We start from the raw sequence: 17,121 nt of genomic DNA on the forward strand, positions 1-17,121 counted from the left end.
TTCTGTATTGGTCGTCTGTGGATCAGTGAAATGCAAACATGATGGTTCACCCCCCATGAGATCTAATCCTGCACTCTTAGGCTGCTTTCCTAAGAATACTTTCCTGGGAGTAAGCCCCATTGAATAAAATGGGACTTGTGTCAAAATAGACCTGGTTAGGCTTGCTTCCTAAATTTCACTTATTTGATTTATAGCCCTCTTTCTTCCATAAGCAGGCTCATGGTGAGTTACAGCAACATTTAACAGGAACACTCACAGCAGTCAACAAATTACTTATTTATGTTATTTATAGTCCGCCTTTCTCACTGAGACTCAAGGTGGATTACATAGGGTGAGATTAGTACAGTCCATTTCAAGGATACTTCCATAAGCAATGCCATAGGCTGAATAAATACACGTTTGCAAAGACAGAGCATTAGTAAGAATCCAATACAGAGTTGAAGAAATGTGGAAACAGAACAGAAAGAATTCTAGGACTGACATTAGACCACATGAAGCACAGGTAGCTCATAGGAGCACATATCAAACAGGTAAGGCAACATAGTGGTGAAGTCTCTGGTCCTTAACTCATTAGCAAAGCATCTGAGAGCCCCTCCCTACAATACAAAAGCCTTTTTGAATAATTCAGTTTTGCATCCTTTGTCGAAAGCCAAGAGAGTGGGGGCTCTCCTGACCTCCTCAGGCAGGCTGTTCCACAAGGTAGGGGCCACCACAAATATAAGCATAAACATGCTATAAAATACAACTCTTAATTAACCAGTCATGAATAAAACAAAACAGTACTAGCTTATTTATTACAGGTGGCAACTGAGAGCGCAAGTGAACAGGGAGGAATACCTGTGAGTCTGTTCACTTGCCATTCAAGTGTAATTCGTCACTTCTAGCTTGGCTCTTTATAGCAGTTGTCCTCGGGCAGAATTATCCAGTGTCTTAGTCTAATGGGACAGCTTCATTTCTATGGCCTTGTAAATGGATGCCAGTAATATTTGGGGAGCAGTGAATGCTTATAATAGGATCTATTAGATTGGATCGTGTTCCCAGGGCAATTTGGTCACCAAAGTTTGCCTCTGAAGCCTTCATTCCGCTGTTGTTTCCCAATCCTTAATTCTGCTCTCCTCCTATTGCCTTCACCTATTCCTGTTGAAAACTTTTGCCCTAAAATATGTAAGGCTGTCTGGAAGTTGAACCCATGTCCAGGAATCTCCTAAGCCCGGATGGGTGTGGTTGATCACAACAAAGGAAAGTCCTCGCCCACTTTCCGAACAGCTCAGCAGGTGCCAGAGGAGGTACTGGCAGCCATCCTTGGACAGCACATAGGGGAACCCTGGCATAGCTAATCTGTGTTAAATAATACTTATCATGGATTCTCGCCTAGGGAGCCCACATGATCTTGCATTTTTAATAAGAACCTGAGCATTCAAGATGCATTGGGTAGGTAAGGTAAGATAAAGGTGTGCAAGCATCGAGTCATTACTGACCCATGGGGGGACGTTGCATCACGATGTTTTCTTGGTAGACTTTTTGTTATGGGGCGGTTTGCCATTGCCTTCCCCAGTCATCTACACTTTACCCCACGGAAACGGTACTCATTTTACCGACCTCGGAAGGATGGAAGGCTGAGTCAGCCTTGAGCCGGCTGCCTGAACCCAGCTTCCACCAGGATCGAACTGAGGTCCTGAGCAGAGCTTGGGCTGCAGTACTGCCGCTTACCACTCTGCGCCACGGGGCTTTTACCTTTTTTATGCATTTGGTATTCTGCTGGAAACATGACACACCAATAGTTCACCAATGGATTGCAGCCTGTTTTCTGCCACTTCTGTCCGCATCGCCACTGCCCCTATCTACGTGGTCCCCAACGGCAAAACTACTTAGAGGGGCACTTGGGGTCCGTCCTACTCATGTCTAGTCAATGGAGCTTACGCTTAGGAAAGTGTTCTTAGGATCTCACTGTTAGAGCAAACAATTCGTACAGAGCAGAACTGGTACTTCTTCAGCCACAGACAAGAAGGAATGCCAACATTTTGCATGCCAAAATCAAGCAAAATTCTTTAAAAGGTGACACTCTTCAGCACAACCAGCTATCACTGTAATAGCTTATTTCCTCCACAGATCACGTAGAACCCTTTGGCCACACAACAGCCATTACATTTCTAAATAAATCAATCACCCTACAGCTAGAAGGGCCTTCGGGTATTGCCTGTGAGGTAAAGACTTCTGGGGTGGGCCGTTTACGGTCCTGGTCATGAACAAAACGCTTATTGTTTTGCTAGCAGCCTACACAACAGTCTGGAAGATGGCAGTTTTGTGGCTTGGCACGCGCAAATAGTATGAGGTTTTCTGCTCCAGCTGCCAGCATTGAGGGACTACCCACACATGATGTTCTCAGCTGTTGAATTATTACTGTCTCACAGTTTGCTGGAAGCGCATTGGAAACCGGTGATCCACATGGCAATTAATACAGCACAATGTCCTAATTAAAATCCTATGGTATGTCAACTCCCAAATAAGTCCCCTTTAGCAAGGGTCTCACTTTCCTCTGTGATTTCGCTGCCAGCCCCCTTTTTCAGCTAATTAATTACTTCCAGTTATGTCGGGGCTTGCCAGCACTCACGGAACAGCGGTTAATCATCATGTTTCATTCCTTCGGGAAATTGCGGGGGCTTAAATACTTTATTTCTTCTTTGTTGTCAAAGTCATGGCTCATTTTCTTTTTACAATTTTTGTTTACTACTGGAATAGTACAACTGCAGCATCATATATGTAATTCTCTTGCTGGCCTTGCCATGAAGATTAAAAATCTGCAAAGGCATGCAGGGCTAGGGCAGATCTTTCTGAAAACCCAGCCCCCCCCCTTTTCCAGGTGGAAAACCCAGGTGGGGAAAATTCCATCTTTGCAGCTTCCCTCAGGGAATTACAGCCTTCTGAAGTCGGCTGTAATTGAGTGGCATGTCATAAAGTTTGAAGAACGTTCTGAATACAGTAAGCGGCAGCTATCTTGAATGTACAAATTGGGAAATAGTGCAGTCTACTTAACTGTAAGTTGATGACAACTTTGATCAATCCACACTTGAAGATGTTTCCATCAGAATGTGGTTTATAACCGGAAGCACCTTGATTATGTGACATTGTGGATTGAACTGGATATAAGAATTTATATTTGATGTGAATTTTGCCAGTAAATTATGTTTATTTTGGATTGCATATGATTGTGTGAACAGTGGATTACATATGCTTCTACGAGATGCTTACACTCTTGGGGCAAACGCACTCAATTTTTAATGTTGTGTTCACACTAGCGTCATCTTAACTACTGTGTTAGTTCAGTATTTTCTTTGTTGTTCTTCTAACATTTTTTGATTTGCTGTAGAAACTATCCATTAAGAAGTATATAGTGTGCCTCCTTTCAAGTGCAATGACATTCATAATATCCACCACAGCTGACCGATCTCAGGATTGGTAGCGAGCATGATGTAGAGGTTAGAGTGTTTGATCATGCAGGAGACAGGGCCAAGCTACAAGTGAGGAATGACACTTGAACAGCAAGTGAACAGACTTACATGTATTCCTCCCTGTTCACTTGCCCTCCACTCTACGGGCCAAGCTACACATGACGAATGACACTTGAACGGCAAGTGGATTGAGTGGAGGGCAAGTGAACAGGGAGAAATACACTTGCCGTTCAAGTGTCATTCGTCATGTGTAGCTTGGCCCTACATGATCAAGTGGAAAGCAAGTGGAGCGCAAGTGAACAGGTAGGAATACATGTGAGTCTGTTCACTTGCCGTTCAAGTGTCATTCATCACTTGTAGCTTGGCCCTCAGGTTCAAATCCACACATGGTATCTCTTCCCTTAGGCCTAGCCCCCCCACCCTCAACCTAACCTACCTCACAGGCTTGTTGTGAGCATAAAAATGGAGAAGGGAAGAATGATGGTGTCAGACACTTTTGGACTGCACTGAGAAGAAATGTGGGGTATAAATATTAAAATAATGTTTAAAAAAATCCTAGTATTAACAATACCAAAGATGGTTATTATATTCTATAGGCGAAATAAGTTGATTTGAAAGAAAACACATAGGAACTCAATATATTCCAGCTCTTCATTGTGAAGATATTTTTTCTTCTGAGTTTTTCCAAGCTGTGGAGGGCAAAGGACCATAGCCCTGTCCCCCCCCGCCAAAGTTTCCACTCCCCTCTTCCTAACAGCGCTTACACAAAATCTCTGAAATGAAACAGGCAAAGAAAGCAAATGAGCGTGTGTCTTTGAAATAATAAAGTGAGTTCAAATGATTAAATAATGATGAGCTTCATAGAAGAAACATTGGATCGGAGCGTTCCCTCTCTAGTGATTCAGAAGCATCAGTCCCCAAAGGAAACTCTGCATTTGTTTACAGAAACTCTGCTGGAACACAAAAGCGGTTACCTTCAGAAAGAATAAATAATCTCGCTTTGGATAAGCAGCAAGGGTAATTTAACAAGGGAAAAAGAAAAGCCTCCAGGCCATGTCTCGTTGAGATGTCTACTCTTTGAAAAGGTACATTACATCTTAAAATCCAAGAGGCCTCCCTGCAAGTCAAGCTTCTGCAGCACTTACATAAAACTTCATGTGAAAGAACTTAACAGCTAGAGGGTAAATCATTAGATAGAAACTGAAAGGAGGCTGCCACCTTGTGGGCCCTGTTTATAATGCAGTTGTACGGCACCCAGTAAAGAATTATCTACAACATAGCATAACATGGGCTCCAGTCAAATTGGGGAACTGCTCTGCAGTTTAATGATCAAAGCATTTGTGGATGGAAAAATGCTTATTTTGCTGTAATCTTTTTTTAAAAAGCAGAATTTAGGTATGGGCCGTTTTATAGTTGCCCAAAGCAAAAATAAACAGGAGTTTTATAGCAATTTATGGACTTGCAAGTTTTTACTTAGTATAAACGCCGGACAGTGGAGCTGAAGTCCACTTTGTCAGATGCATGTAATGCAGCCTCATGATAGACAGCTCATCAAAGCTGGGATTTCTTAGCCAGGGCTCATTTCGAGAGGGAATGCACAAGAACGCAGTTCCGGCAGTTCCCCAGAGAGGTCACGTCAGGTGGCCCCGCCCACCTGACTCTCGGCCATTTTGGGCCCGTTTCGTCCTGGATTGGGGCTGAAACGGCCCAGATCGGGCCTCTGACGGGTGGTGGATCACTCTCCTGTTCATCCGTGGCCCAATCCTGACCATTTTGGGCCCCTTTTTGGCCATTTTCAGCTCCTTTTTGCCATTTTGGGCCCAATTTCAGCCCTGAATGGCCAGGATTGGGTCCAAAGCAGCCAAGATAGGTGATGTCAAGGGGTGTGGCATATGCTAATGGGTTATGCTAATGAGTTCCTCCAGCTCTTTTTCTACGAAATGACCCGTTCTTAGCCATTACCTGATAATTAGCAAAGCTAGTTAGATTGCCAGTTATTGCAATTGTGAATGGTATGCATACTTTTCTTGCTTGCAGTTCATTTTTACATGATGACCAGTACAAACCTAAGCAGAGTTACTCCAGTTGAAGCCCTTTGAAATCAATGGTCTTAGACTGGAGCAACTCGTCTTAGATTGCACCGTACATGTCATCTCGCATTTCCAGCATTTTAAAGGCCATTTCACTCTGCTGTTTATATTTTTTCTTTGCAGCTTCATAAACGTATCTGATGAAGTGGGCTTTAGTCCATGAAAGCTAATGCTAAAATACAAAACCTGTGAGTCTTTAAGATGCCACGACACCTCTTTCTTTTTGCTACAACAGATTATCACAGTTATTTCCCTAGCATTTTTTAAAATCCAAAGTACTTTTATATAGAGACAGACAGTAGTTGCCACGCTTATCAAAGTAGTTGAGCCTCTTTATAATTCCCTCTGGTCCAGAATATTACAAGTGAGCTGGATCATACGACCACAGAACATCTGCCTATCTGTGGGCTGAAATTATTGTCAGTGCAATTTAGTCTTACAGGTGCCACTGGATTCTTGCTCTTTTCTACTGGTATCTGAAGAAGTGAGCTGTGGCTCACAAAAGCTACCACAAATTTAGTCTTACAGGTGCTACTGTGGCTCTGTGGCTCACGAAAGCTCATACCCTATCACAAATTTAGTCTTACAGGTGCTACTGCACTCTTGCTCTTTTCTACTGATCTGAAGAAGTGAGCTGTGGCTCACAAAAGCTCACACCCTACCACAAACTTTGTTAGAGGTACTCCTAGACTCTTGCTCTTTTCTACTGCTAAAGACAGACTAACACAGCTACCCAGCCTCAGCTTCTAGGGAGAATTCTGGCTTGATGTGATTTAGTACCCACTTTTTGGCTGTCCATGGTATCTGCCAAACTCTCCTGCGGCACCACATTTCAAATGAATCAGTTTCCCTCCTGTCAGCTTTTATAGGGTTGCCAGCTTGAACCCTATTTGAGGGGTGAAAGCTGAAGAAGGCAGCGTTTGGTGAGAGAAAGGACCTCCAGTGAATCAATTTTCTTCCTGTCTGCGTTTATAGGGTTTGGTGGGAGAAAGGACCTCAGCATGTTATAATGCCCAAGAGTCCATCCTCCAAAGCAGCCACCGTCTCCAGGGGGGCTGATCTCTGTGGGCTGGAGATCCAGTTGTAATTTCAGGAGATCTCCAGCCACCCCCAGGACCTGGCAACGCGACCATCTTCACCGTCCAACTTTCACATAGCAATGGGGAAGACCCCCATTTGGGTTATCTCATATTTTAGCTTCTGGGGAGAGTTCAGGCTTGATGCGATCTGGTACCCACTTCTGTGTCTTTTTGACTGTCTGGGGTATCCACAAAACTCTCCTCCAGCACCACATTTCAAATGTATCTTAGAGTTGCCATCTTGAAGTTGGGAATTCCTGAAGATTTGAGGGGTGAAACTTGAAGAAGGCAGAGTTTGGCGAGGGAAAGGGCCTCAGGATGGTATATAGGGCTGCCAGCTCTCAGCTGGGAAATTCCTGGAGGTTTGGGGCATGAAGCCTGGAGAAGGAAGGATTTGGGGAGGAAAACAGCCTCAGCGGGGTATAATGGAATAGAGTCTACCCTCCAAAGCAGCCACCTTCTCCCGGGGGGCTGATGCCTGTGGGCTGGAGATCAGTTGTGATTCCGGGAGGTCTCCAGCCACCCGCTGGAGCTGGCAACGCGGCCGTCTTCCCCGTCCAACTGCCACGTCCGTACACGGCGCCGGGGAGGGCGGCCGTGGGAGGACCTGTGAGGGGAATCCGGGCCGGGCCGGGCCGCCCTCGGCGGGGCCTCGGCGCCTCTCGCCTCCTCCGGCCTCCTCCCCGCAGCCGGGGCGGCTGCAGTGCCCCCTCCGGGGCTGGGGGCGGCGCTGGGCCCGGCCGTCGCGGGGCCGGATGGCGCCTCTTGGCCGGGGCCGGAGCGGCGCCTCCTCGGCGAGGCCGGGCCGGGCCGCCGGAGCCCTTTGTGTGCGCGCCGGAGCGGGGATGGCGCCCGCCGACGCCCGGGTAAGGGGCAGCCCCGCCGGCCCTCCCGCCGCCCGGCCCCGCCGCGCTCCCCGCCGCCTTCCCCGCAGCCCGCCCCGGCCCCGCTCGGCCGCCGAGCCCCGTCCGGCCCCCTCGGGTCGCCTCCCCTCCGCCGCCCCCCCCCCCCAACCCTTCCTTGGCAAGCCAGACGGGCTAGTTAGCCCTCTTAGTCTGGAGTTGCCCAGGAGCCCCTGGAAGACTAACCCGCTTCGTTGCAGCATAAGCTTCCGAGAGCCACAGCTCTCTTGGTCAGATGCATCTTTATTGCAGCATAAGCTTTCGAGAACCACAGCTCTCTTCCTCAGATGCATGCTAGTAAAGAGCCCAGGAGCCCCTTTAAGTTGCTGTAAAGGGAGAAACTTGCTGTGAAGGACTCCAGTGTCTCTTGATCGTGTTTTAGCATGACCAAGAGATGCAGAGAGAGAGAGAGAGAGAGAGAGAGAGAGAGAGAGAGAGAGAGAGAGTGGAAAGCAAGTGCCCTTTCCTCACTATAGTAAAAAGTCCCGTAGCACCTTTAAGACTAAACCACTTTATTGCAGCATAAGCTTTCGAGAACCACAGCTCTCTTCGTCAGATGCATGCTAGCCCAGGAGCCCCTTTAAGACTAACCCACTTTATCGCAGCATAAACTTTCGAGAACCACAGCTCTCTTCAGCAGATAGATGCTAGTAAAGAGTCCAGTAGCACCTTTAAGGCTAACCCACTTTATTGTAGCACAGCTCTCTGCATCTGACAGAGCTGTGGTTCTCCAAAGTTTATGCTACACTAAAGATGCATCTGATGAAGAGAGCTGGGGTTCTCGAAAGCTTATACTACGATAAAGATGCATCTGACGAAGAGAGCTGGGGTTCTCGAAAGCTTATGCTACAATAAAGTTTGTTAGTCTTAAAGGTGCTACTGGACTCTTTGCTATTTTATTGATGAAGGGATCCACATTATCTTATTTTCTTGCATCAAGAATTAACACAGCTAGCACAGCTTTTCAGTGTCCTTCCATCCTACTCCGCTGGCTCCATGTGTTTGTTGCTCTGTTATGCTCTGTCAGGGTGGGCATAGGACTGCCAGGGTTCTTGTTGAACAATATCCTTGCTGGTGCCTTGTTCTGTTAGGAAAGCAGGCAATGGCATTTTACAGCAAGCCCTGTGCTTCACATGTTTGTTGAACTCTTGGTCAGCTGGGTGAAAAGTTTAAAGCTTCCGAGAGGCTTGTAAACAAAGATGCAACAGGTTGTGTTGGAAGGAAATGCGTGGTAGGGACTTCCGAATCCTTGGCTTGCAACCAGCTTAGTTTTTAAACAGTGCAAACTGTTAAATGGGGTTCTTAAAACTGCTTTCTCCGAAAAGATGGATGTTTAAAAAGGAGGTTTTCAAATAGTGCAGTGAAAAGCTGAAAGGGAAACGAAATATGTAAGGAAAGAATAGCTGCAAGAAAACTTGCAGCTATTATTCCTGCACGTGTTTTCTTACTTGGGAGAATTGTCTCTGTTTCTCTGATCAAAGATACAGAGGCAGTCCTAGAATTGATTATGTTTTGCTTCAGTATCTCTACTCTGTCTTGGATCCTGGCTAATGCGATGTCTTTAAATTTGATATGTTTACCTTATGGTATTGTATTGAAATGTACTTACCTGATACTGATTGTATTAACCTCATACTGTGTAATCCGCCTTGAATCTCAGTGAGAAAGGCGGACTATAAATGACGTAAACAAACAAATAAATAAATAAATAAAATGGATAGGAGCAGGGAGGAATACTGTGATGTTATGCTAAGTACATTTGTTTAGCACATCTGATAGCGCTGACTAAATTGTCACTGTAGTGCGTGCTACCACCCCTTTTTCTGGAAAGAGCATTTATTGTGAAGTTGCCGTGTTTTTTGCTACCCAAATAATAACAGTTCTGAGTTTCATTAAAGACCTGTACGAGCTCATGCTACCCTTTCCTTTTCTTCTTCTCCCTAGAGTTGCTTGCCCAGTGTGACACAGATACTTACAACCCCCAGGTTCTTGTGCAACTGAAGAAAGTGTAAACGCAAAGCGCTCAAGAGAAGGAACTAGTTAGCAGCCGCCAAGATGGGCATGAGGATTAAACTGCACAGCACCGATCACCCCAACAACTTGCTAAAGGAACTTAACAAATGCCGGCTGTCAGAAACGATGTGCGATGTTACCATTGTGGTGGGTAACCGTTCTTTTCCTGCGCACAAAGCAGTGCTGGCCTGTGCCGCTGGCTATTTCCACAACCTCTTCCTCAATGCAGGGCTGGATGCTGCCCGCACCTACGTGGTGGATTTCATCACTCCAGCCAACTTCGAAAAGATTCTAAGCTTTGTCTATACCTCAGAGCTGTTCACAGACCTGATCAACGTGGGTGTCATTTATGAGGTTGCTGAAAAGTTGGGCATGGGTGATTTGCTCAAGGCCTGCCATTCGACCTTCCCTGATTTGGAAAACTCAGCCGTCACTAAACAGCCCTCCATCAAAGGTGGAAGCCGGCCGGGTGGTGCCCTGGCGGAAACAAACCATTCTCTGGGTGAAACCCGGAACAGCGGCGAGCACCTTGGACCCGAGCGGAATTCCAGTTCGCACGGTGAAGCAGCAGGTGCATACAAAGAAGACCCTGTGAACGAAGCTAGTCATCATTCAATGCTTCCGCAGACGTCCAAACCCGAAGAACAGGAGTCACCAGCGCAGCTCAGTGGCGCTATCAGCATGGTGGCTCAGGCTGGTCTCAGCAGTGTCAACGTGGCTATGCAAACCGTTGTGAGCTCCTGCCAATCCTACAAGATCCAGAGCAATGGGGATTATAGCAAAGGCGGGTTTTTTGCCTCTGAAGCCTCGCTGGATATATCCACGGGCAGTAACTCCTGCCCTAGCAATAGCGACCACTCCAAGGATCAGGGCTTCGGGCACATGGAGGAGTTACAGCTTGAAGACCTGGCCGAAGATGAGCTGCCGTTTGAAGACCCTGCTGAGGAGCTAGGAGCCACAGAAGAAGTGATCGAGCTGAGCGATGACAGCGAGGAGGAGCTGTCTTTCGAAAACGACAGCCGGGATAGTAAGGCCATGCCCTGTCAAGTGTGTAAGAAAGTTTTAGAGCCCAACATACAGCTGATCCGCCAGCACGCTCGAGACCACGTCGATCTCCTGACGGGCAACTGTAAAGTCTGCGAGACCCATTTTCAGGACAGGAACTCGAGAGTCACCCACGTCCTGTCCCACATTGGGATATTCCTTTTCTCCTGTGATATGTGTGAGACTAAGTTTTTCACTCAGTGGCAGCTCAACCTCCACCGCCGAGAGGGAGTGTTTGATAACAACATCATCGTTCATCCCAGTGACCCGTTGATAGGAAAGGTCAACTTGTTTAGTGGAGACTTGGCCTGTGCTGCCTGTGGGAAGGCACTGGCCAAAGATTTTCATATGGTTCGAGGCCACATCTTGGATCACGTGAACTCGAAAGGCCAAGTGTGCGATTTGTGTGATCAGCGGCATCTAAATCTCTGCAGTCTGATGTGGCACATGCTTTCCCACCTGGGCATCTCTGTTTTTTCTTGCTCTATTTGTGCCAACAGTTTTGTGGACAGGCACCTTCTGGAGAAGCACATGGCAGTACACCAAAGCATGGAGGAAGCCCTGTTTCGGTGTCACTACTGCGGCCAGGCTTTTAAGCTGGAAGCTGCTTATCGCTACCATGTAAGCCAGCACAAGTGCAGCACCAGCTTGGACCTCGTGCGGCCCAGTTTTGGGGACCGCCTCCACCAGCAGGCTCTGCAGAAGAGGAAGTTGCCGGAGGAATTCCTAAGTGAGGACGTGGCTCTCCAGAACCAGCCTGGAAACAGTAAATACAGCTGCAAAGTATGCGGGAAAAGGTTTGCCCACACGAGCGAATTCAACTACCACCGGCGGATCCACACCGGAGAGAAGCCCTATCAGTGCAAAGTGTGCCACAAGTTTTTCCGAGGGCGTTCCACCATCAAGTGCCACCTGAAGACGCACTCGGGGGCCCTCATGTACAGGTGCACAGTTTGCGGCCACTACAGCTCTACCCTTAACCTTATGAGCAAGCATATAGGGGTGCACAAAGGCAGCCTCCCCCCTGACTTCACCATCGAACAAACTTTCATGTACATCATCCATTCCAAAGAGACGGAGAAAAACACAGACAGCTGATGCGGCAGGATCGGAGGGGGCGAGCTCTGCCTGCGGTGGCGGCGTAGCTCTCTCCAGCTCATTACTTTTAATGGTCAGGCATCATCACCATCGTACTTTATTTCCTTTTGCCTTGTTAGGGTCCCCCCTCCCCCTTAAATCTGCTGTCCTGTGAAAACAACACCACGCTAGATGTGTTATGGGTCTTGAGAAACCTGTCCGTGTTTACCTCCTGCCGACTCGATTGCTTGTCGTCTGTTATCTCGGAAATAGACTGTTTTTTTCCATTGGTTGATTTCCTCCCCCTTCATGCCCCCCTCTCCAGCCTTTAATTTGTGTTCACTAAAAGATTTATGCTGCTAAGATATATTGATGCTACACATCAATAGATAGGAATAGCAGGGGGAGAAGTGAGATGAAAAGGGAGCGCAGTTTCTGCGCTGCTGCTGGGAGGAGATATATTAGAAAAACTTACCATGTCACCCTAAACAAGTTAACTTGGAAGCAGATTCCACTTCATTTAATGGCATGTAGTCCTCACCTGGTATGTGTGTTGAGGATACTTAGGTTGCAGTGTTAAGAACGTTTACCCGGGACTACGCACCATTGAATAAGATGGGACTTCGAAATAAACATGCATAGAATTGCACTGTTTTAGCCTCAGATTCTGGCTGGAGAAATTCGTATTTCTCTTGCTGCGCTGCTGCCAGTGACCACCTCTATGAGAGTCTCTGTGCATGAGGCCTCTTGCAGGAGACGCTCAAGTGAAGGGAGATGCAATGTTAGCTGGGAAGCGTAATTTACAAAAGACAGATTGGACGGCTTTGTCAATTTCATCTCTCTAGCGCCTGCAGGGAATCTCCTCCCAGGGTTGGTTTGCTTCCTCTTTGCTTCCTAGAAGGGTGAAACTGACAGAGACTTCTGGAAGCGAAGATGAAATAAACCCACCCTCTGAGCAGTGGGGCTCTAGAGAGGTGAAATTGACAAAGCCTTTCTGTCCTTGCACCTTCACTTGAGTGTCCTCGTGTAAGGGGTCTTGTGTAGAGAGACTCTTCATCTCTTGCCATGAACCGCCCCCCCCCAGAGGTCACCATAAGTCAGCTAGAGGGCACTCTCCACCACCAATATTGCCAATTTTTTTTAAAACCAATGCCTACCTTTATGCCGTGTAGCCTGCAGACACGAGCGTGTGGAAAGCTTCATTTGGTGATTTCTGTAGACCAAGCTGCCCTTAGAGGCACAAGAGAAAGCCCGGGGGTTTATTCGGGTTTCCGCTTGTTTGGCAATCCAATCGCACATTCAGCCTCAGCTTGCCTTTTCCCATGGAATAAATGCATGATTTTATAAGCTCCCACTTTACAGCAAGGGAAACAGAACAAGAAAGGGGACTCTCAAGTGTTTGGGGGAAGGGGGGTAGGGAGAGGAATGTTCGGCCAGACATGGATAGGAGGAGAACATAGTGTCCTGAGAGTCTTCTTAGCTTAGATGCTGGGCGTGGTTAGCTGTCCAGTAGACCCTTTCCAAAAAAAAATGTTCCCAGGGCATTAAACTGTTGCGTTCCTCTCCTCCTTCACCGGTACTTTTAATGCTAGTGTAGGATTCTACCAGTAAGGCAAGTATCTAAACCCTTCTTGAGAGTGTTTGATGGAGGAAGTGCCAGGAACCTTCCTTTAAGTAGCATTTAAAAGAAATTGTTGCCTTAAGGAAATGTTTTTAGAAGGATGAATCAAAAGTTTAGGGCCTTTCCAGGTGTTTCCCCCCCCCATATGCAATAAATAACACAGTAATTTGTTGTGGGTGGATTCAAATGTCTTATAAAAATAGCACTTTTGTGAGGGATATATTCAGTGCCCATGTGCGAATTTTATTACAGGGAATGTGTGATCACTCCCTCCAAAAAGTGCATCCGTCACAATCTTGTTACGTGGAATATGGCAGAGGTGCATATAGGACCGAAGGCAAACATAAGTTTTGTAGGGCAGTAGGGCTGGTCATTACAAAGCTTTGAAAGAATTCTGTGAGGTGTCAGCTAGAGATCTCTGTGTCCAGGTCTCTCAGTATTGTTCATTTAAAAGCAGAAGAGGAGGAAGGAAAATTTGGACCAGAACTAGACCTCTCATAGGTATTAGTCCTTGTAAGGAGAAAAAAAAAGAGCCAATTCATCTTTTTCCCTACCAGGGCTAATAGCCACACGGGGTGGATGGATTTCTGTCTGGGAAACAGCACAATGGGAAAGGGTAATCATGACCTCCATCCCAATTACATGTCATTGGTCCGCTTTTAAATGAAATTAAATATGGTATTTAATAAAGCCCTAATTTTCCAGCAAAGAATGGCTGGGACACAGTCGAGACACATGACCTCCCAATCCACAAAGCAGTTTTGCAACTTTTAACATATTTCCCCTTTCCAAAAAGGCAAACGGCAGTCTTGCTGGTCTCTGCTGTGCCAGTGGACTCAAATCCTGCTGTTCTGCAGACCAAAACAGCTACTCGCCTCAAAGGTGTCACAGATGGTCCTTCATCTGCCTGTGTGGACCCAGCCTCCAACCAGGTGTTCAGGTTGCCACAAAAAAAGACCAAATCTAACACTGGATTAACCATCAGTCGTTCCTTTCTCCCTGGCTGATTCTGCACATGTTGGATAATGCACTTCCAATCCTCTTTAGAGATCATTTGGAACTGAATTTTTCATGTGTGAAACAAAAAATCCACTTCCAAACAATTGCTAAAGTGCATTGAAAGTGCATTATCCAATGTGTGCGGAATCATCCTTTGGATGAGCCATTTGCCACCCCATCTAACCATTTAAATAGACTATTTACATTTATAATTTGCATTTTTGGAAAGGGGAAACATGTTAAAATTTGCAAAGCCACTTTGGGGATTGGGAGGGCGTATGTCTTAGTGGTGTCCTAGGCACTAACACGATATGCCTTCCTTTTGGAGAATGCTTGGGACATCTCAACTGGATAGGAACATACTCCGCTCCGTCCCAAAGCAATGTGACCCCTGAAAAGTTTTATTTATAAATTTGGGGTAAATGTTTTTGGAGGCCGAGTGTTTCTCTGATGTGCTTATTTAGCAAATGGAAAACACTCGCAGAACCTATATGTGTCCCCCCCCCCCTTAAGTAGCAGTGCTTGCCATTTTGTGGGCCACTAGTTCATTGAAGGCACTTTCAGCTTCTCGTCTAATACATGCCTCACTCTTGCCATCCCCCTGCCCAGTTTTTTTAAAAAAGCAAATTGCAGATGCTCTTTCCCCCTTTTCATTATATGAGTGCTGTAGGAGCATGCCCTGTAATCGTACTAGGGAGGAGGACATTGCAATCAGGAAGTACAAAATGTTTTTGTTGTCTGAAAAAGGCCCAGAGTCTCTGTCTCCCGTGGCAATGATGGCACGCAAAATGGCCCTGGCTGTGCCCTTGGGGTAAGGTTGGGACTTTTCTGTCTTTACTGTTGTTTTTTTTCAACAGGTACTTGCTGGAGGGATACAGCTGAGCAGGAAGAAGATCACAGGACATAAATATCGGCTGAGTTCGCATTAAGCTCATGTGGTGTGGTCCTTTTGGACTGTAGTTCATGGTGCAAACTAGGTTATTTTCAAGTGCAGTTGTGTATGATAAATCCAGCTTTTGGGGGAGGGCAGGGAATGGATGAGAGAGTTGAATGTTGATATATGTAGCTGCTGGCTAGAAATCTGCCCCCAGGCATGACACAAACTACCTCACAAAGATGAAGCCCCGGAGGCTTCAAAGCCACCTTTGGGTACAAAGAGGCTCCTGTGTTTCATATATCAAAACACTACCGTTAAAGGGGTAGAAAGAAAAGCTGAAAATCTTGCCCCCGTCCAGGTGATTCCTGACTTCTGATATCAGCTCCTATACCAATTCCAGAAAGGCAGTTTTAAGCAGGTTGCTTTGCCTCTCTTTTTACAGAACCTACCTCTAAAGAGTGTTGTGAAGATAAATTCTTCTGATGTTTGTCAAGGAGGAAAAGCAGTTATGTACATCCTTTTGTTTCTTCATATCCCAGGCTAATAAAAAGTTGCCACCTTGCACAGCCTCACGCTTACCTTTTTGTTTCGTTCCTCTTGTAGCCTCAGGATGGCAAGCACCAAATGAGATACGGTGAGGGGCTGTCTCAAGCGTATGGCAGACAGGACTACCTTGGAGAATAATCCATGCTGGCGGAGTTCTGTATTCGTTTTTAAGTGGTGCCTCAGGGCTTAACTGTTAATAATTTTACTTCAGCTATTAATGTCAGGACCAGACTAGGGTCATGGGTCACCATACCTGCCCGTAGACCTGGAGGCACGAACAGAAAGTTTAAGAGTCTGAAGAGCAGCAAGCAAGAGGTACTACTTTGTTGACCAAAAGGCCAGGCTTCTTGCCTGGCATATCCACAATTGCAGGAGCTGATCTTACCCGACTCGGTACCCTACTTTGCCAGAAGAGGGCGTTGAACATTACACAGTCCATAATAGCTAGGCTTCTGCCTTAGGCTTTGAGGCTTCTGGTTCAGGTACATTTTTTTTCCAGCTCAAAGAGTGTGTTTGTTGCTGTACAGATCCAATTTCTGTTAACAGAATAAAACTTTTCATTGGGAAGGGTGGAAAAGGAGCTCTATTGAGCTTCTTTAAGAACTTTCCTTAGAGCAGAGTTCGAGCGCTGTGTTCCTTCTTGTTCTCCAGTGTTGTAACAAACCTGTCCTGCTGATAGCCAAGACGAACATGGGCAGCTTCCGAAACTTTTAAAAGCATTCTGCAGCTACAAAAATGTAAAATGTTGGTGTGGGTAGTTAGAGGGTAAGGAGTCAGAAAATCAGGGTCCTGTTTCTGCTACTGCTGCTGCTGAGTGTAGCCTTGGCCAAATAACATCGTCTGTCTGCCTCAAACCCTCTGACCTGCTCACCCTAAATCTCTTGGGTGCAGGGATATATACCTACCTCACAGGGGAAGGTTGTGAGGTGTAGTAAATATCTGTAAAGTGCTTTGGAACCATTAGACTTGTAGAAAGACGAAGTATTGTAATTAAATAGCTCTGCTCTGTTTGACATGCTATTATTAGTGAAGAATCTCTTCCTACACTTGCCATCACAGAAGGGGAGGGTCTCGGGCATGGGACAGGTATTCCCCTCTGCAACAGAACATTTTGAAAATAAAAAAAAATGTTTTGGAGATAAATGCTTTAGCATTATTTTTTCGTAAACTCAGAACCCCATGCCCCTCCCCATCCTTTTCTTCCAAAGATCCAGATGTGTTGAAATGAAACAGAAACACAAACAGAGAATTGTGATTTGCTGTCTAAATCCTTTGGTTAAATTAATTGTTAGGTACTGACCTGGTTATTTAAGTGTTTACTATCTATTTGCTGTAAAGTTTGTATATTTTGTAAAACTTTTCTCCTTCCTCGAAGGAAAAAAAAAGAGTAGATGTCTAAAATCGTTGTACATCGGATTCTTTTA

The 17,121-nt window shown here is 46.1% G+C and overlaps 1 protein-coding gene across 2 annotated transcripts; it reads left to right on the top strand.

Annotated features, from left to right (window-relative positions):
- The first annotated feature begins 7,417 nt into the window (after positions 1-7,417).
- On the top strand, positions 7,418-17,121 carry ZBTB39 (zinc finger and BTB domain containing 39). Of its 2 annotated transcripts, XR_008598773.1 has the most exons (3): positions 7,418-7,484; positions 9,465-15,656; positions 15,755-17,121. XR_008598773.1 is itself a non-coding variant. In XM_055003745.1 (2 exons), exon 2 carries the CDS (start codon positions 9,576-9,578, stop codon positions 11,673-11,675), a length of 2,100 nt encoding a protein of 699 aa, XP_054859720.1. In that variant the 5' UTR covers positions 7,418-7,484; positions 9,465-9,575; the 3' UTR covers positions 11,676-15,713. The 2 variants fall into 2 exon arrangements, 1 of the variants encoding a protein (XP_054859720.1); XM_055003745.1 differs by lacking the exon at positions 15,755-17,121 and having other exon boundaries at positions 9,465-15,713.

Source organism: Eublepharis macularius, chromosome 19 (assembly GCF_028583425.1).
Source record: "Eublepharis macularius isolate TG4126 chromosome 19, MPM_Emac_v1.0, whole genome shotgun sequence".
NCBI lineage: Eukaryota > Metazoa > Chordata > Lepidosauria > Squamata > Eublepharidae > Eublepharis > Eublepharis macularius.

What these genes read in the sequence shown, in the direction of transcription:
- ZBTB39 (XM_055003745.1), top strand. Translation starts at nt 9,576, where the DNA reads ATGGGCATGAGGATTAAACTGCACAGCACCGATCACCCCAACAACTTG.